Below are 20,624 nucleotides of genomic sequence, written 5' to 3'. Positions count from 1 at the left end.
ACCTCCCCATGAGAGACCCACGCTGAAATAACATCCATTAATATTTGAATTGACAACCTGCAGCATTTGAATAATAAATGTCTACAGTAGAGCACAAGTCTCACACAAAAGTACATTTGCTATAGCTGCAAGCTGCAAGCTGCAAGCTTCGAATTATGCAATCCATGGTCTTGAATCATTAATTTGAGCACTAACTGAACGTGGCATTGAACTACAGTGTCGACATTTTAGCATATGTTCAAAGGATGTTGACAAAAACACAGTTGGTCGCCATGTAAAGGGGATAAATCTGGAGTATACCTGGTGTCTCCATCCTAAACTGAAGCAAAAAGATCCAAGCAGGTCATTTACACTGTTTATATAACGCTGCATTAACGTTAGAGTCAAGTAGGAGCTCAAGTTGGGTCGCTGTTTTAGCGTAAGGCTAGCCGTTGTGATTTAGGTATTGAGATGCTTAGACTACACAACTTTAGCCCTGATTTTCCACTCCCTGACCATTTTTGGAGCTCTCAGACTAAAGCCCAGATCAGAGGAAAAATCGGTGTTAGCTCGACAGCTGCAAATCGGTACTTAAGCACCCTGAGGTTGTGGGTTCAACACTTATCAAGGCTCACTGAATGAATGCTATTGTCCAAAGGGGGGAGTGAAAAATTGCACATTGGAGGATCTGGGTTCAATTCTTCGGTGATCTGTTTTGCAAACTGATGTCTAAGGGGAAAAAAAATAAGCGCCTGCCAAGAGGTTTGTCTATGGACCGCAGATGCTCCCCAGATATCTAGCATGCTAAATATCCGGACCAGTCATGGACCTTGTCGGGAAACTACAGCCAGTAAGAGCGCAAGACATGGGATGGGGATAGAGACAAGTGTGCTGCGGCGCTCTCTCAAGAGTGACATAAAGAAACTGACAGAGGGAGGGAAGAGAGAGGTGGAAGGTGGACTATTGCATGTAACATTTCTGTAAGTTATTAGCCTAACAGAGTGCTGCTTTGTCACATTTTGACTTTGATATTTTTTAGTATAACACCCCACAACCCCTGGTCGGGTCGACCCATGCAGCAGATTACATAATCATCGGGTTTCCTCCTGGAGGAAGATCTTATAGTGTCAGTCAGACATATAGTGTGAAAACCGCAATGACTTCACAATTACAAGACAGCAAGTTGTGTAGTGTAGCAGCAGGGCTACAGCGATCTGACTTTGACAGTCATGTAGTGTGAACTTAGCTTAAGCTATGGTGCAAAATAAACAGTGAGAGTTTTAAGGCAATGGACAGGCTCGAGGTGGGAACACGTTCTCACCAGCAACAAACCGCACCAGAGTTCGTTTGCAACCGAGACCACCTCCTCAAGAAGGTTTCAGTCCGGTTGTTTTGGTGCACACCTTAGTGCGAGTGCTGTGTTCACACCTGCCGAAACGAACCGCACTTAAGGGGCAAACCAACTTGAGTTCGATTGAACCGGATCAAACATGGCAGGTGTGAAAGCACCTTTAGCAGGTGTCATCTGATGAAACAGTTTGTAAAACCCTTTCAGGCAAATTTCTGCATGGTGATTTTGGCCGATAGAAATAAAACTAACTTCTAAATATTGTTCAACACAGTCTTCAGTTACTGTAATAATTTGTGCACAGAATTTAACTTAAGAGCACTTATTTGTGATCTTAAATGTATTAAATATCTCCTTGTCCAGGCTTCGGGTACTTGTAACATACATGCGAAGCACAAACTGCTTCATTTTTGGCCACATTGTTTGACAGATCTCTGGAAAGTGTTAAAACATTCTGTCCTCATAGGGACAGAAACACAAACACAACACTTTTACAAGGACAGTACAAAGTTCCATAGCACTAATTAACACTTAAGTCCCGTAATAAAGTCTATGAGGTTATTACGCAGTGCTACAACAGCTCTATCAGGCTGTGGTGAGATATACAACCACAGACCTGCACTCTGTTTTCACTCCCCATTGCTGAGTAAGTAATAATATTAATAATAAAGCAATTTCAGGCTGCCAGGAGGGTTCAAACCCCCGACAGGATTTACGTTCAGCTATAGTCCCCAGGGGCCATTGAGCCTGTAAAGCGAACAAGGATGAACAAGTATTACTTTGCCAAAACACCCTCATAATTCAGCCTGTGAGGACCAAAGTGCGGGCGCAGCATGTAGCCGGGACCCTGGCAAGGAGCCCGGGCCTGGAGGAATCACCTGACACCTGGATGAGACCATGCAGGTACAGGAAAAAATCACAGAGCACAGGCTCGTTTCTCACTGCCAAAGATTTAATTATCTGATTAAGATTTAATTTGGCTTTAAAGACAACAAATTAAAAAAAAGCCTAGGTGCAACCCAATCACCAGAAAAAAATGTTGGCACTGTGCATTTCTGCAAACCATGGTTTCAACAACGCTGTGTTAAGTTAATCAGGCACGAAAAACACTTGGTTATGGTCAGGAAAAGATCATGTTTGGGCTTAAAACCCTGTTTTGGTGGCACAACAATGACACTTTTGTGTCACTATCCAGCAGGTAACACAGCCAGATAGAGGTAAAAAACAGCTGCTTTTGTGCCACCATTCAGGCAGGAAATACAGCAATGTTATGGTAAAAAGACAGCTGGTTTTCGTTCCACTATACCCAGTTGAAAAACAGCCGCAGCTTACAAAAAAACATCCACATGTTGGGGTAAAGCTGCTGGAAAATGCGATGACTCACTTAAAATACATTCTCGTTTTTTGTTCTCCAACAGTGGTCTGCAGTCGTCTTGCCCAAGTGACACACTACATTCCCCTCCACCACCCCATGAAAAAGTCAGCTCATATGCTACATGACATTAGAAATGTTGATATAATACATATGGTATGTACATATCAAACCAAACAAGTCAAGAAAAACTTTTCACATGATGAGATGTCATTTGAGGCAATGGTTGTCTCAATAAATGATCAGTGCTGCTTTAATTTATTGTTTTAATTATTTCAGTGTCCGCATGCTCCTTCCTAACCCTGAGAATACGTTTAACCCCACTACTGGTAGAGCAAAACCATCCTTTAATTCTATTTAATAATTTAGTGTTGTGTCTGTAATGAACACTGCTGCCTCTAAAGGCTGCTAGGAGAACTTTGGCAAGGAAACAATAAAGGATGTGTAGGTAGGTGTTAACTGTCTTCCAGACATTTTTACTGAAATTTAATTGAAATGCTTTTAAATTTTCTGTCATAATTCTATTAACATTTAAATTCATCGTCATTAAGAAGTGATTACAAATGTATTAAAAAATGATTCAAAATATGCCACCTTTAGAAATATTGTTCAGTTAAAGAAAAATGTATTGTTCTTTACGTAAGTTTATTTGGATCTAGAGTTCGGGGGTAGCACCTGTTGCATTATGGGCGGCAGAGAGCGCCAACATGGCTTCAGGGCAGAGAACCAACATGGTTGCAAAGGAAGTACATACGGCCCCAAAATAATAATATTTTTTGTTTGTATCTGATTATAATATTTGTTTAAGTGGCCTGTTTGGACAATTCAATATATTTTCTGTTGCTGTGCAAACTTTTTGGGACCTGTCTACCATCAGAAAATTCACATGAGAGACTATTGTTGGGCGCGTCAAAATGCTGGACATTTGTTTAGGGACTCTAAAAGTAATTACGAGATTTGTATTTCAAACCTTGTTTTTTTATTTTGTAGTTTTCAGGGATGTTTACATATGAGTATGTCTCAGATCTCTCTTAAAAAGAGAAATGAATCTCAAGAGACAGACTTCATAAAGGCCAAATATCCAGTTGTGTTTCTTTCATTTCCCCGACACCATTCATGGTCACTGTGACTGAAGAATGAGCAAAAAAAGACCGACAGCCTCTTCACAGCAGGATGAACAAATAAAGACATTTAGGAGCAAACAAGAGTGAACTCACTGAACCCTCAGGCGACTGCCAGATCACTGGGTGTGAGGTTGCCAGTATCCACACAACACGAAACAACAAGGAGAGTGTGTGTTTGTACTTCTGTGCTTTATGAGGTGAAAAGCTTGGTCATTACTGCAGTTATTAAGTGTTAATTATTGTATTTTCACAAAGGCTATTTGATAGTAACCAGGAAGGCCTTTTACAGTGTGAGTAATCATGAGCTTGAAGCCTAACCACAGACACATAGTTCCTTAGCGACAAAACAGACAGAGGACAACAGTCTAAAACCGGCACTAACTCTCTGAATGACTAATCACAGCACATGTCCAGCAAACATGTCCACCACACTTAGAGTGAAGTGCTCTCATGGGTATTTGGAAAATGTCTCAGACTAAACGGACATTTATCCTGTGCAGCCGAGGGTCTTTCCACTGAACGTTAGCTATGCCACATTTTTATGACACAAATCCTCATGATTCACACTTTGCACAGATTATGTTTTGTCAGGATGAAAGAGTCTTTTGAGAGTCTGTTCAGCTGTGGTAGCTGCAGCCTGCTCACACAGCTCAGCTCTGCTACCTCTTTCCCAAATTTGGATTTTGTGGCTTCAGGAAGTGACAAGACGGAGGCTGAAGGCAAATCCAGCCTTCGAAAGACTGTGGGTGATGCTACATCAGTGTTATGTTCAGTTGATGGTGAAGGCATTGACAAACTGGAGAAGAGACCCAGCAATACACCCATTGTAATTCTTAATTTATCTTTAAATGTCCATTTTCTAAGAGCGTCCAGGAGGTAAAAGAATACTTCACCCCTTAAATGACCATTTGTATATCAATACTCCCGTGTTACATTGAATTAGTGGAGAGAACGTTTTTTCATGCCTCCAAGGAATAAAGAATTTATTTAAGTAAAAGGGGTCTGCGAGTTGGGAGAGTTGCTACCTCAAGCGAGGGAGTTCAAGTATCTCGGGGTCTTGTTCACAAGTGAGGGTAGAATGGAGCGTGAGATGGATCGGCAATTTGGTGCGGCCTCTGCAGTGATGCAGGCGCTGTGCAGGACCATCATGGTGAAGAGGGAGCTGAGCCAGAAGGCAAAGCTGTCGATTTACTGGTCCATCTATGTCCCAACCCTCACCTATGGTCATGAGCTCTGGGTAGTGACCGACAGAATGAGATCACGGATACAAGCAGCCGAAATGAGTTTCCTCCGTGGGGTGTCTGGGCTCAGCCTTAGAGATAGGGTGAGGGGCTCGGACATCGGAGCTTGGTCAGTTGAGGTGGTTCGGGCATCTGATCAGGATGCCTCCTGGGCACGTCCTACTGTTAGGAGGCCCCGGGGCACACCCAGAACACACTGGAGGGATTACATACAGTATCTCATCTAGCCTGGGAACGCCCTGGGGTCCCCCAGGAGGAGCTGGAAAGTTTCAGGCTGTATCAAAATATCTGTTTACAAGCTCTCACACAACTCGTGCAGTATAATCCAAGTCTTGTTTATATAATCGTATGCTCAGTACCTCCCAAACAGACAGACCTTCCTGACAGGAAACCAAACTAAAAGTTAAACTTATCTGTTCTCTTTACGGAGCCAGACTCCATTGACAAAACCAGGAATTTAACTAGCTGGAATCTGCCTCAATCAGTTAGTTAGTTTGTGCTATTGTGTGACTTTTGTGTTTTAAACGGTTAGTTCAGTTTCAGCAAAGTCACACAGTAACACAAACAAACCACTAGCCCCTTTTACACTGCCAAATTTTCCCCGAATGTTGGGCCGTTTTGCCGGCAAGCTGCGAGCGTTTAGACACACAGAGCCGGATTGGCGAGTTGATCCGAGGCGCCCAATTTTCCGCCTCGTAGGGTACACATATTGGCGGAACCCTTTTAGTTTAAACAGACCGCAACGGGAGGGGCTGTTGATGACTTGTGGGAGGAGCTGTTGATGACGCCACACGTGCGAGCCCATTAACCGTCAGATGACGGGAATGGTGAAGATTGAGCCGACTTATGAGAGAATCGCCGAAGGACTGACCAGCCGCGGCTTCCCTCCCACGTCTCTGGTTACGTCACACGCTGAGCTACACGTTTTGTTACTTGCTCACGCCCCCCATTGCCCCGAAAAAGGCGCATTCTGTATAAACATAAGTAGGTAGGCAGCATTTTGCCGCACTCCCCGATTTTGTTTTTATACTGCCAATGCTGAAAGAAGACTGATTGGGCTTTCCTGCAAATTTGCACAATTCCTGTCTAAAAAGGGCTACTGATTGAAGCAGTGGTCGACCATCAGCTCTCATATTCAGTGAGGTAAAATTGCTGCTTTTGTAACTGGAATCTGGCTTTGAAGAGAGAATGGATAAGTTTGACTTTAAGTTCAGTTTCTCGTCAGAAAGAGCTGTCTGTTTGTGAAGTACCGAGCATATGACTGGATGAATGAGACTTGGATTATACTGCATGAGTTGTGTGAGAGTTTGTAAACAGCTCTTTTGATCCAGTGTTGCTGTAGTTAAACGTGGACCCCGATGACTTCAATTCATCAGGAATTTTCTCCATTTTTGGATTCTTTGTTCACTGCAGGCATGTGAGAATAACAGAGTTTTCTTCGCTAATTCAACAAATCACGGGGTGAGTAATTAATAGACAAATGATCATCTGGGGGGTGAAGCATTCCTTTAATAACATACAGCCCTATTACAGCATGAACATGTGCTCCTTACAATGAAATGCAGCACATTTGCATTAGTAAAATACGTCTTTCTCTGTTCTTGAGAGTCTTCTGAATCAGTTGTAGAGCAGGAACTGACCAGCTAACCTCAGTCAGGCCAATGAGCAGCTTACTGCCTGCTAGCTTCGATACTAATTTGACGAATCTCATTTTCAGTATCATGAACTGAGACCTAAAATAAAATTAGCTATAGGCTCTGAAAGCTGTAGCTGTGTTAATATTGAACAACTGCCAACAATACTAACAAATGTATATTGATAACTTCACGAGTGTTAAAGTTTCATATAATAAGATATATTTTGGCAAGCTGCACTGCATCAAGTGAGGAGAAAGATCTGAAAGGCAACGGAAGAAGTCTCTCTTCACTCCGCAGGAAGAGACACTGCGGAGATAGAGGATGAAAAGAGATGGTGCTAATGACTAAGACAAGACAGAAGAGAAAGGAGAACAGGCAGAAAATCAGTGTGGGAGGCTGGCAGCAGTGAAAACACTGCAATGTGGGCTACCACTTGTCCAGAGGTAACTCATCCTCCCACCACCTCCCTCTCTACGTCCAAAATACTCTGTTGCTGACCTACTTCCCTTTCCATGGAGCTCCGATTTCCCTGCCAAGGATCCATCTGGTAGCCAATACAGAAGGTGACATCGCACATGTGCAAATAAGTGTGTAGGCTGAAGAGGAACACATCATACTGCTGAACTCTGACATTTTACGAATACACTGGCATCTGAGCAATAATGCTGCTGCCCTACATCTCGGCTGCTTAGTCAGAGAGTGAGCAATCCAACTTTGCAGCATACTTTGTGTATCAGTGGCTCTGTTTGTGAGCTTAATGTTTTCCTCAGCATCCACGCTGACAAACTGAGATACAGAAACTGTGTTCACAGCAATACGGAAAAACTTCATAATTCATTTTTGAACCCTCGCACTCAGAGTATTAGCTGGCAGAGTGAGGTGAATGTGTGCAAATCTTTTGGCCGTGTTGACCTTTAAGGGAACGAACAGCGGCAGAGTCCAATGAGAGGAAGCAATCGTAGCATATTAGCTGTTATGTAACCTACTTTTATTCAACCTGTGTATAAACTGCTGCACAAAGGAGGCAAGGACAGTTACGAGAAGGAGGTCGATGGCACAAATATGTCTTTTGAATTAATTGAGCAGCGTCTTTTTTCAATAGCAACTGTGAGTAGTTAGCAAGTTTGTTAGGTAGCCTGAGTTCTTGGGACTGGTGATCAAACACTCAACCATCTGGCTAGGGTTTGATGACTATTCCATAGAACAAAACGCCAGGGGAGGTAGGCCTATTGTAACTGACTAGTGCTACGATATTCTTGGCTTGCTAGTGTGTTTAGCTACCCTGGAAATCCAGAGTTCTCGCGAGAGCACAATTTCAATTTGCTCAGCGAGTCACTCTGGCAATCAGTAATGATGCTCATTATCTATGCCCTTGGAGCCGAGCTGCACCAATCACATCGGTGTATCTGATATAGGCGGGCCAGAGGCGAGCTAAACAGATGACGACAGCGCTGCAACGACGAAGTCCGGAATCAGTCAGTAAACATTGCAAGATGGCTACGGATGAACACCAGTTGTTTGAAACGGCTTTGGCCGCTACAATGAACGAGTTAGACTTGGCTTTTTCTCTAAAAGAGGAACAGAAGACGGCGCTCGAATCTTTCCTTTGCAAGAAGGACGTTTTTGCTGTTTTGCCGACCGGATACGGCAAGAGTCTAATCTACCAGTTAGCTCCGCTGGTCGCTAAGCTCTGGATATGTCACCCTGTGTATTGTTCTGATTGGTCGTAGTGTTATCCAATTGCGTGCAGTGATATTTACAAATGCATGCTTGGTGCCGTCCCTCGAGTTGGGCCATTTTCATTACTCATGGCCAGACCCTAAATCTTTCTAGATTTCCAGGCTAGTGTTTAGCTGGGATTTGAAGCAAATTTTCGTAATGGCCAAACAGTCGAATTACAACTCCTGAGTCCGTCATGTGATGCCATTGAGCCCAAAAAGACTTTTCCCCATAGACTTACATTGGGAAAGAGACGTCTGTAAATCCATGAATACTTTTTGAGCATCACAACCCCCTCAAAATGACTCGTTTCACTATCAGGATCTAATCCATTTGGTCTGATTTGGAAAGTCTAGAAAAGCAGCAAGACAAAATCAATTTATCCCCATTCATGTTGACAGAGCGCTAAACTGGAAGTAGCCAGCTTGACCAGTGGACAAGTAGAAGAAGCAGTGCCAATCACTGGGGTAATTTCATACCGTGGAAACAGAGCTATCTTGGCTTCATGTGCCACTGAGCAACTTTCATAGGAATCAACAGGGTCTCGCCTTCAATGCTGTTTCCAGGTCTCTTTGGCCCTACAGCTTGCCGGCTACAATAGTTCACCAGGCTGGCCAAGCTTGTAGCACCACGTATTTCATGTAGAGGTGTGGATACATTTTACATTGCCACTTTCTGTTGTGACTTTTTCCAACTCTATTAGTACTCGTACTAATACTTTCTAAGTGAAAACAGTCAAGTACTTGAGTTGAACTGGGTCATAATGAAATATGGATGTAGTAAAGTAGTATTAATATTGTGAGACAGACTGGGATTTTAGAAGGTGGTAAATTTGCTAAAGGAATATCTCAACGTTTTAGAAAATATGCTTATTTTCTCTCATTCCAAGAGTGAGATGTTTAGATTGATATCAATACCGTATTTGCATTAAAGGTCCAGTGTGTGTGATTTAGAGGGACACACTGGCAAAAATGGAGTATAATAGTCATAACTTTGTTTTCATTAGTTTGTAGTTCATTAGTTCATTAGTTGTGCTTTTGTTACCCTAGAATGAGCCGTTTATATCTACATGGTGGTGTGTCTCAAATCACATACCTCCGTTAGTACACTTCCATGTAGTATACTATGTGCACTATGTACTTATTGGTGTAGTACGCGAATTTCGACAGGGTAGTGTTGTCTCAAACCAAACATGGCCGTTGTGCACTCACCGAAAACGACGACCGCAAATTAGCTAGTTAGCAAACTAGCATTAGCATTTGCGTTATCGTTCGCAGTACCAAATCATTACAGACTGCTAAATTAACGCAATAAACATACTGCTGGCTTATACCCGACAACAGTATAGTGGTGCTTAGTGCAAAAAACACATGTCTGCTGGCTTATACCCGACAACAGTATAGTGGTGCTTAGTGCAAAAAACACATGTACTGTATTTGTACAATGCAGTGACGCTCACGGTCGCACAGTCCTCGACCGCCATTTCCAGTTTGAAAAGTGGTCCCTCCCCTTCCGCTACGTGGCCAAGATGGCCATAGTTCCACACTCAACTTCTTGACCGTTTTGAGTGCACCATCCGGGTACTCATAGTGCACTGCATTTTTCCATACTTCTCAGTGTGAACGCACTTATGCACTCAAAATATTAAGTCTAAGTACAGAAGTACGCGATTTGAGACACAGCATGGGAGTAAGTCCTATTCCACTGAGTCTAACATGTTGTTTCTACAGTAGCTCAGAATGGACAAACTAAACACCGGCTCTAGACAGGGCTATTCTCATATGTCACGTTGGCTACCGTAGTTCTCCTACATGCTTGGCATACGATTGAAGTTTCAGTTGGCTGCAATCTGCAACCTCAACGCTAGATGCCAGTGAATCCTACACACTAGACCTTTAATTAGTGAACTTTAGAGGTGTTGGGAGGTGTACTCTGAACGTTTGGACAAAAGTTTCCCCTTGCTTCTGGTCCTTATGCTAAGCTAAGCTAACTACATATTGACTCCAGCTCTGGACTAACAGTAACACACGAGATTGATAACAATCTTCTTATCAGACTCTCAGAAAAAAAGCGAAAAGACTCATTGAACTCTGCTGGAAAGCTGTTTACAACCAACTCTTATTCCTCTGTAATAATAGAGGAGGGTGTGATGTTATTCTGACCTTCGATCAAAACTATTACAATAAAATGTGGGTTGCTATGAAACTGATTTTTCCTGTAAAGTTCAACACTAACACGATTTAACATTTTAGAAGTTTCAATACTGGAATTTTGAGCACTAACCCCTCAGATCAGCGGTATAACATGATGTAACAGAGAAATGACGCATATTTCAAGACAGATCTTGCTCTAAATATGCAGTAAATATGTGAAAAATGTTGTATATTTCATATTTTCCTCAATTAGATCGGTGCAAGTAATGGAGTGATCAGGTTTAACATGGTTAAAGGCTGCAGCCCAAGCATCCTCTCATGCTGAATAACTCCCAGCTATCAGCGAAAAAGTGCCAGCAAAATTATTTATTCTGCTATTTAAAAAGAATTTTAATCCTGATTACTGACACTGCTGAAGAGGGCACCCTCCGACTCATAGCAACCGCTGTCATATTTATAGTAATGAAAGCACAGGAGAGCGCTAACACAGTTCAAACTTCAATGTGAGCCTCGAAATAGAAGACATTTACACTCAGGAGACAGAGACACAGAGCGAGAGAGCGGAGGGAAAGAGGGAACATTTGCATAACAGCAACATATTAAATAAATGTGAAAACACTGAGCGAGAGTTTCTGAGCACATTCCACCAAGTGGTGAGTCATCTCATTTATAATGCTGCAAATCACAGCAGCCTTTCACACCTACAGTAACAGCCCCCCCACACACACACACACACACACTCTGACAGTGTGACCCAGACAGAGAGCAGTCGGGTGCACAGCTCCACTTTACCTTATCGAGAGCCTCCCGCTCCAGCAGGTCCTGAACCGCCAGTAACTTGATGCTGGAAACAGAAAGAGAAGATGGGCTTTACATTCAGCCTACACATACATTCTGACTGTACATATACCAACATATCAACACCTGACATCCAAACACCACAGACTGTTCCACTGGATGAGTCTTGCATGGCCGCCATTTAGCCAGAGTAAAACATTTAAAGCCACCCTGTGTACATTTTTTATCTAATTATAGCATCTGATGGCATGAATTTTTGTTTGTAGATTAATGAGACAGTCCCGCTGAAAACTGGCACAGTGTGTGTGATGTGGGAGAACTTGTGTGCATTGCTGGCCACCACACTGTCTTCTCTGATACTACTGCTGGGAGATGCCAGAGCCAGAAATGTCCAAATATTCATGCAGTCGCTTTAAACGACACCCTAAAGGAAGACTAGGCAACTTCTGCTGAACAGCGGCAGTTTAATGATAATTACAGGATAAATTTCATCTCCCAAGATTCTCTCGAGTCACTTTAAAGACGTCATTATTAGGCAGTGTGACTGGGACAAGGCTCAACAGTGCAAGTAGCCAATGCCTCTAGAAATAGATTTGACTACAACCTACCTACTGCTAATCATTCAAAAATCATTCAAGCAGCAATGTGCCAATCACAGTAGAGTTTTCGTTGATGATGCAGCTGTTGTTGAGTGAGAGAAAGGTGAACAACACTGAAAAAAAGTATTGGTACGAGAGGCTATAAGTTAACTTTAAAAATGCAGACGTCGCTAAACCTGAACCCGTTCATTTTAAGTTTGAGCAAAAAATAAACGAGTAGAAAGAATCAGGTGAGGGGGAATCGCAAGGTTCGACTAACGAGGCTTTGCACTTTAAACCTGGTCTCACTCCGAAGTCGTTGAAATCTGGTGCTTGGGCAGTAACTTGTGGCGTGAGACACTCGCTATGTTTCCATCCAAAAGTCATTCAAATCATTGGGAAATGCGCATTAAAAGAAATACGAATCCTGTGTGTTTCCATCAAATGTATGGACTTAAATACGAATCCTGTGTGTTTCCATCAAATGTATGGACTTTGGTGAAAACTACGAACTCGTGTGAGTTTTCCGCAGAACCGGAAACAAAACAAGTCTCGCATTCTTCTTCTTCTACGTTTTCTGGCGGTTGGCAACCAGCTTGTAAATGTATTACCGCCTTCCCAACCTGGAGTGTGGATATCACCATGGAGAGAGGTGCGCTACGTCAGACTTAATTCGAACATAACTGTTTCCATCCCCCGTTTTGTGAATCAACATTTTTTCGAATCAACCCAAACCCGGCTAAAGTGAGTGTATTTTAGTTTGTGTGAATCAGGGGATTTTAATTCGAATTTTGGCGTTTCCATCATAATTTTCCGATGCAATACTTCTAGATGCGCATCTAAACAGGCTGATGGAAACATGGCTACTGACAAAAAAAGCCGTCCTTTAACGCTGGCATGAAACGCAGCCGATCACCGTAATAGTTTAACGGCACTTAGTGGCATCAGGGGGAAATGTGGCGGGACAAGAACAAAAGTTAATGCGGCAAAAGTTGATAGATGAGTCCAACAAACACCTACTTTCACCCAGGAGAGCAGTGTTCACATCCTGCAAGATTCTAATCCAAACCCTGTTCTTTTTTCCTAAACTTAACCCCATGCGGTGTTGTACTGACGTAGTGCTTTTATTTTGAAAGAGACTGCATGTAAATGGTAAATTGCCTGTGAAAACGGAGGTGTATTTTGAAAGAACACAATGCATGTAACAGGAAGACCTTGACACGGTGTCCCAGAACATCAAACACCAACACACCCAGGGTACCTTTCATATCGTATGTGGACGTGGAAAGTCCATGACCAAACATCAATAAGTGACGAGGTCGGAGTGAGAATGCGTTGGCACTTTACATTACCCGACGTCGTTAACATTATTGTTGGCATGGTGGCTAATTACAACAGGGCAGCTAACACCAACGTTAGCAAAGCTACTGTGACCCCGCAGTCACTTCAACCCCTTCTGGAGCCGGCAGAGGGGGAACGCATAGTTTTAATGTGACTTGGCTCAAAATGCCAATATGACTGATGTTTTTCAGTAGTGAAAAGTAACTAAGTACATTTACTCCATTACTGTACAGCACAGTTTTGAGGTACTTGAGTATTTTTATTTTCTGCTCCTTCATACTTCTACTCTGCTACATCTCAGAATCAAATATTGTACTTTTTACTCCACTACATTTATTTGATAAATTTACTTTGAATATTCATGTTAATAATACAAAATATTGCCAAGAAATAAAAAATAATAATGTAATATTATAGATTAGGACAAATAATCTTGATTGAATTATGAGCTACACAGCTGGTAAAATATGTTAAGTAGTTAAAATGAGCTCCCACATTAAAGTGATGAACACATTAATGCATCAATAATTATAATGCAACATATATCATTCTGAAACAGTCCATTCTGCATAATGAGTACTTTTACTTTTGGTACTTTAAGTATATTTTGATGCTAATACTTTTGTACTTTTACTTTGGTAAGGTTTTAAATGCAGGTCTTTTACCTGTAACAGAGTATTTCTACACTTGTATTTCTACTTTTACATAAGTAAAAGCTCCGAGTTCTTCCTTCACTTCCACAGTCCTCCACTGGTTTTCACATCATAATTGCACACAAGCAGAATGAGCACACACACACACACATGCACAGTATAAATATGTTAGCAATAACTTCAACATGTTTCGCTGTGCTCCTAAATTTCTTCATCTACTCCTTTTTCATGTAGAAGTTTAAGACTGTTTTGGTTTTGTTTCCTGTGAATTCAGCGTGTCCTTTTTAAGAGGAAGATGTCGTTATGTTCTCTTTCAAAAGTTACACAGTCTTACAGCCACTCTAAGCAAAATATGCCTAAATAAATCCATTAATGACCCAAAGTATTATGTAATGTTTTTAACCTGTCCTTCAGCCTGTAGTCTCGACCAATTCAAAGAGCCAGACAAATCACATTACCCAAATAAAAGCAAAGTACATTAGAATTCATAGAATTCAAGGTGAAGACAGAACCACCCACACTGGATTTGAAGATGGAAAACAGTACCAGTGATGATCTTTAAAACTGAGATACTGTCTCACTTCTGGTACGTGCAGTTTTGAAAGTATTTGCCTCTAAGACATCTGACACTGAGATTTCTGCCCTGATCTCAGCACAGTGGAGGTGAACAGAAGTTTGTCTGTGGCACTTACAGCAATGAAAATTGACATTTAAACTCAACGGGAACTTTGCAGAGACGGCTTCCTGCTTTTCTTTTTAGAATTCACAGACGTTACTGTAAACAGCTCTCAGAAATGATGTGTTGTTCTTAACCCAAAGGTTTGCCATACCTTACTTATCTAACATGCTGAAGATGGTGGGTTTTAATACAGGGTTCAACATGTACAGTAATGTTTCATTATGCTAAGAGCAGAGCTTTATTCTATTATCATGCACACGCTGAGAGTCAGACAGTGTTGACACAACAGACACACATGGCACCAGCCAAACTGGATCCTCAACATAATAAACAGCACGTTTCCTCAAGGCAAATTCAGTGTTTCTTTAAAGCGCCAGATCGCTGGGAAAATCAGATGGACTCTGACTGAGGGAGTTTGGACTGGTGTCCTCGTTTCTATCTGCCAGCACATTATTGCTCTGTGAAGGGGGGGCCTTTACAGCCCAATAAACATTTATCTGTTTACTTTTTAAATGATTTTCCAGACCAACAGTCAGCACAATAAAAGGCAATACATTTCCGAGAGGCACCACAGCTTTCTCCCCTCTGCCTTCATTTGGCTCTGAAGAGGAACTGCTTTGCAATGCAATTTGCGACAGAAGTGAGGAAAGCATTTCTCAGTATTTCATTTGGATTAACGCCTTTTACAAATGGCCTCTGCACATAAATAAAGTCTCACATAGTAATAAGAATCAAATAAGTTCCCAAATTCCTGCTAGTTGACACCCACAGTCTTCCACAGCTCAATCTGAGCTCTTTATTATATCAGAGCCAGAGGAGGAAAAGTGCTGCTTTATTCACACACACCCTCACACACACCCTCAGCTCAGCCCGCAGTGCCGTATGCTAAACTGATTCTCTGTGGTGCAACACAATAAAACCAAGTTGGTGGCATTGCTTTGACCCCATTCACCTCTAACCTACTAATCCGAAATCAGCCACACAGAAAATCACATTGCATAACAGTCTTTTCTATTAGTGAAGTGCTGCTGTGTCTGCTGGGTATTACAGGAGCGCTGTACGCACTCCAGACTGACTCACATTCACAGAGTCCCACAGCACCAGCATCATGTAACAACCAGTCAGCAGTAGTGAGGGAGAACATGAAGGAGTTACAGCACAGACGTGGTCTCACACATCAGGCTGTGAAGGCTGTAAAAAGGGCAAATTCACTCTCTGCACACGTGGACTGACCACCATGCTGTTACGCAGCATTCAGGTCATACAGGAGAGATGGCAGCGATGTTAAGAATATAAGTCACCTCATGTTGCACGTTTTACAGAACAAGGAGAGTATTTTTCAAGTGTAACATGCCATCATATTATTTAAAGGGACAGTTCAGATTTTTTTTTAACTTAGTTTTAATTTCAATTCCAGCAACTTATTCAATTAATGTCAGAATTTCCATCCTGTTCTTTTAAAAAAACAAAAAAACAAAACACTAAACACATGCCAGCTTAAAGCATTCATTTTGAAATAAAAGAAAATGTATAAATTGGGAAAAAGGTAAAGGTTGGCTCTATCTTTTCATAAAAATTTACTTTTGGAGTCTGAAGGAGAACGTTATCTGTTCCATCTGGTAAATTTCCCGTACCATCTCAGTCCTCATATTACATGTCGGGGGGTCAGGTTTTAACCACTTCATTGTGATGCATTAAAGTGCTGATGTTGTCAGTGTTTGTAAAACAGTATTTTTTTTTTTTTTTTTTTATGGGGAACTTATCCATAGACAGTATATTACATACAGTAGATGCCAGTCGGCAGGCTTAGCCTCGCGTCACCAGGCTCTTCACGTACGGCGAAGAGCCTGGTTTCCATTCACTCTGAATTTTGCCTGGATTCTGGTTCTGGTCTAGAGAGCGGATCCGGAATTCACCAAATTCACCAAAGTAAAAGTGTTCACCGAAGTAAAACTTTAAATTCTGGCGCACCATCGATTTCTGTCCCCGGTTTAGTACCATATTGTTGTTGTTGTGGTTGATAGAGCATGCTACATGGCGAGCATCACGCAGTTTTCCTCTCTCTTCCGCCCCCAACGCCCCAAATTTTATCTAAAAAATGCATTTACAAACTACAGGTATAATGTACGAAACTAGGATGAAGTGCCTATTAAATAAAACAGACAACTGAAATAGACAATAACTTGTAATACAGTTAAATACAACAAAAGAAAAAGGTTAACTTAATGGCTTGGGGCTTTTCTTGTAAATTATTTTCTTTAAATTAAAAAGTTTCACCGCATTTTTATTAGCTTGGTGCTTTTATTTTGACGGAAAGGCGCATCCATCGAATTCCAGATCCTGTCTCTCTCGCCCTGGTTCTGGTTGCTTACCAAAACGGCCACTAAACGGCCCCAGACTAAGCAGGCTGGAGTCTGACATGGAAGCTAAGCAATCTATTGCTGCAGAAGGGGTCAGCAACAAAATGTTTTTTAGCCACCTAAAAAAAAGGTCCCACGGAAAAAAAATCAATATCAGTTTAAGTGTACGCTATATTTAGAATATTTTCACTGACTTACTTTAATGTCAGACAATGATTTCCAATGGGAAAATGAATCCGTTGTATCGCTCTCTTCAATGCCAAACCTCATTAAGAAAAACAGTAATTTAACGTTTCTGAACACAGGAGCTGTTGGACTACTGCTGCCTCAAACTTGTAATATTTTTGTTTTTTTGTGTGCCTGTGGCATTCAAAAGGGTCAGTTTAGATTCACCAATGTCACACAATATAACAAACTAACCAACTTAAAGACGCAGTGGTAAACTAGCTGATCCTGTGTTCAGCAAGCTAAAATTACTGTTTTTGTCAATGGGGTCTGGTGACTGTGACGAGAGCATAGATGGGGAATAGAAACGGTTTATGGCTCCACCGTCAAAATGGGTTATCTGACGGAATTGTAAAGCAGTGAAATTACTCACTTAAACTGCCATAGATGTTTTTAGATGGGACTTTTTTTAGGTGGCTAAAATATGTTTTGTTGCCCCCAAAAAAACAAGATGGGGGTGCCCAAAATGCCAAACTCGAGGCTTAAAAATGGGAGTCCACAAAACAACTAGTGACGTTACGATTGCTATTTCCATGATTCTTATACAGTCTGTGGCAGGATGACTAAACTGTTGAGTATTGATTGTGTTTCAGATGTGTGTGTGTGTGTGTGTGTGTGTGTGTGTGTGTGTAGTCTCCCATTGTACGCTAACCTATGGTACGTTCAGATTAAATCACATTAAGTCTACCGCAAATCTAAATTCTTGGAAACAGTAGAGCTGTGTATCCTGACGTGTCAACACAGATCAACTTAGGGTGATAAAAATAACCCAAGTGTGGTAATACCCTTTTCATTCAGCTCATGTATTACTGAAGCATGCTGGCACAAACCAGGGAGCACTGCATTGTGTCAGGACTTGGAAATGAACTCACCAGAGCCACATTCTGAACTATTTCTAGGTATGTAAATCTTAATCCTTAACACATTGGCTCCCTCGTTCACTGTGACTGGAATGAGAATCAATTAAAGCAGCTGCTGATGCATATTCAGCAGGCCGCAGCCCGTACGGTACAGTAGGTGAAGGATAAAGAGGCTGTGAGGAGGTGAAAATGGATCGAGATGTGTGCAAAGCTCTGGGCCTGAAAAAAGGCTCAATAAATTTAGATTTTGGTAAGAAGATCAGGTGATACCTTGCGTGCAAAACAAACAACAAAGGATGACACAAACTTTTCTAAACAGTATGCAAATCTCTGTTTCAGGGAGCTAATATTAAAGGGAATAATTAGATTACAACACACAGAGGTAGCTTGACTTCATTATTATGTTCTGAATGTCGCATACAGAACCTTTAACATCACAACCAGGCATATATAGTTTCTATAGTCTCTGCTTCCTACTGCTTGTCCGCCCCGCCCGACTGAGCAGCCTCACATTACATAACACAGAGTCGAGGCAGAAACCTTGTCGCCTTCGTAATCAGTCCGCAGATCCTGTTTTCAGAACAAACAGGCCTGCAGTCAGAGAGACAATACCCCTTTCCTCTACTGTAGGTGTGATCACGCTGCACAATGAAAGCAACTCTTGCAGAAACCCTGCTCCACTCCCGCTGGCTAAGATCCTGATTCTCCCATTTCTACTGGCAGGGCTTCAGTCCCAGCACACCCTGAGCTCTCCTGAGCTTCAGTCATGTCATGTGGACGTAAAGGATGATGCTGACTCGGTGATGCAGCCGCTGCTTTGACTGTACCTCGGGCCCTCAGAGGCCGACACAATGTGCTGTGTCTGAGGGAGATAATCCAAACAACACTTAAAGAATGAAAACACACACAGACACACACATGAGGGCGAAAACACAAACAAAGGTCGCAGACACACTCCGTGACATCAAGCCTAATCCGCCAAGTGTCACCGTGACAACAGAGCCTGTCGTGAGCGCAGTGGATCTCTGGGTCCCATCTACAGCTGTTGTGCAGACACAAACACGACACGGTGAAGCTGAAGAGAGTGTCTGCTCCAGTATTTGTCAGATTAAAGGCAAATCTGAGGACAGGCACAAGGTTGCATAAGAAGTGACGAGCGGCAGCAGCAGAGATGACCTTGAACATAAAAAATGCCTCTTAGGATTTTCGAGGACTCAATAAAGAACGAGCTCCGGGCTGCAGTACAACACAGCACACAGTGAAAGAGCAGCAGAGACGGTGACAATAAATGTGCTTCTTTTTTGAACAGGTTTTGAGAAGATTCTGTGTAAGGAAGAAACAGTTCCTCTCTGAACAAAAATATATACACCTATGAACATACATAAATCGATGGCAAAATTAGCTGCACTTGTACCATTGTACTTGTTAACATCTACTAACATTACTGAAGGTGAAAAGCTAAATGAATGTTTGCAATGCAGCTTAAAAACATGTTTAAAGTTGTGAATAGCTGTTTTGCAAATTTACATTACGACATACATTTTGTAAAAGCGTGTATTTGACATAGGTCCGTAACTTAACTTATTCTCTGCTGGATGATGCAGTAAAACGTCTGGCGAGTCGCAAAAGAAAAAAGCGGGGCCTTTAATGGGATTTTGAAGGTTTCACACCAAGATAAATTTAACATGGGAAAATGAACAAATATGAGAAAACATAAATGTCAGCTGGGGGAAACAGACCTTGACCCCGTAAATAACAATAATTTAATGTTAAAAAATCCAGCCCTGTTTACTAGAAATTAAATACAACTAATTTGAAACAGCAAATGCAGTTTTGAGGGAACCGTAATGCCACGCAAAATCTGTATGGAAATGTTGCTAAACAACATATCTGGCAAGTTGTAAAAAAGCTGATACTGAACGTCACAGTGTATATTTCATTTTTTCCCCTTGAACATAGACAGTTTTGCAAACCGCTTTTACCGCTGACTTCAGCATTATTATTATTTTTATTAATACCTTTTTTTATTTAACCGAACTCATGATTTTTCCCTTACCTTAAACAAAGTGTCTTTGTTGCCTGCATCTAACCACAGACAGGAGTCTGGACCATAGACTGTAAAAATAATAGACTTGGCCACTGTGTTTATCTGAGGACTGCTAGTCTCGCCACCAGACAATCAGAGATCTCCGCCTTCTGATAGTCTGGGGACACTCCTTTCTAAAGTGTGTTTAACACACCGGAGAAAATGGCCAGCAACAAAGCAACGCCTCTTGCATTTTTTAAAGGAGTTATATGTAAGAAATCTAAAGCAAATAGTCATAAAATCCTCCTAATATGTCACAGAGACTAAGGAATAATGTTCATATAACATACTGATCTCACTGACAACAATAGTACAGCCAGAATATTAAAAATTAAATTAAAAATAAAAATTTTACAGTCCGCAAATCATGTTTATGTTTTGAATTTGTGTTTTGGCCTGCTGCGCCACCCACCACCGTCTACCAGTCACACAGTCAGTAGAGTCTCAGCATCAGTTACAGTTACGACTGAG

General features: G+C 41.7%; 1 protein-coding gene across 1 annotated transcript in view; it reads right to left on the bottom strand.

Annotated features, from left to right (window-relative positions):
- The window catches only part of eepd1 (endonuclease/exonuclease/phosphatase family domain containing 1), a 43,187-nt gene that overhangs the window by 6,694 nt on the left and 15,869 nt on the right, over positions 1 to 20,624 (bottom strand). The window contains exon 3 of the mRNA XM_050034996.1: positions 11,366 to 11,417. Coding sequence (XP_049890953.1) covers positions 11,366 to 11,417 — 52 coding nt within the window. The remainder of the gene's footprint in view (positions 1 to 11,365; positions 11,418 to 20,624) is intronic.

This window comes from Epinephelus moara, chromosome 22, assembly GCF_006386435.1.
Source record: "Epinephelus moara isolate mb chromosome 22, YSFRI_EMoa_1.0, whole genome shotgun sequence".
NCBI classification, from domain to species: Eukaryota; Metazoa; Chordata; class Actinopteri; order Perciformes; family Serranidae; genus Epinephelus; species Epinephelus moara.
Note: the sequence above shows the minus strand (reverse complement) of the source record. Positions and strands in the feature narration are given on the sequence as shown.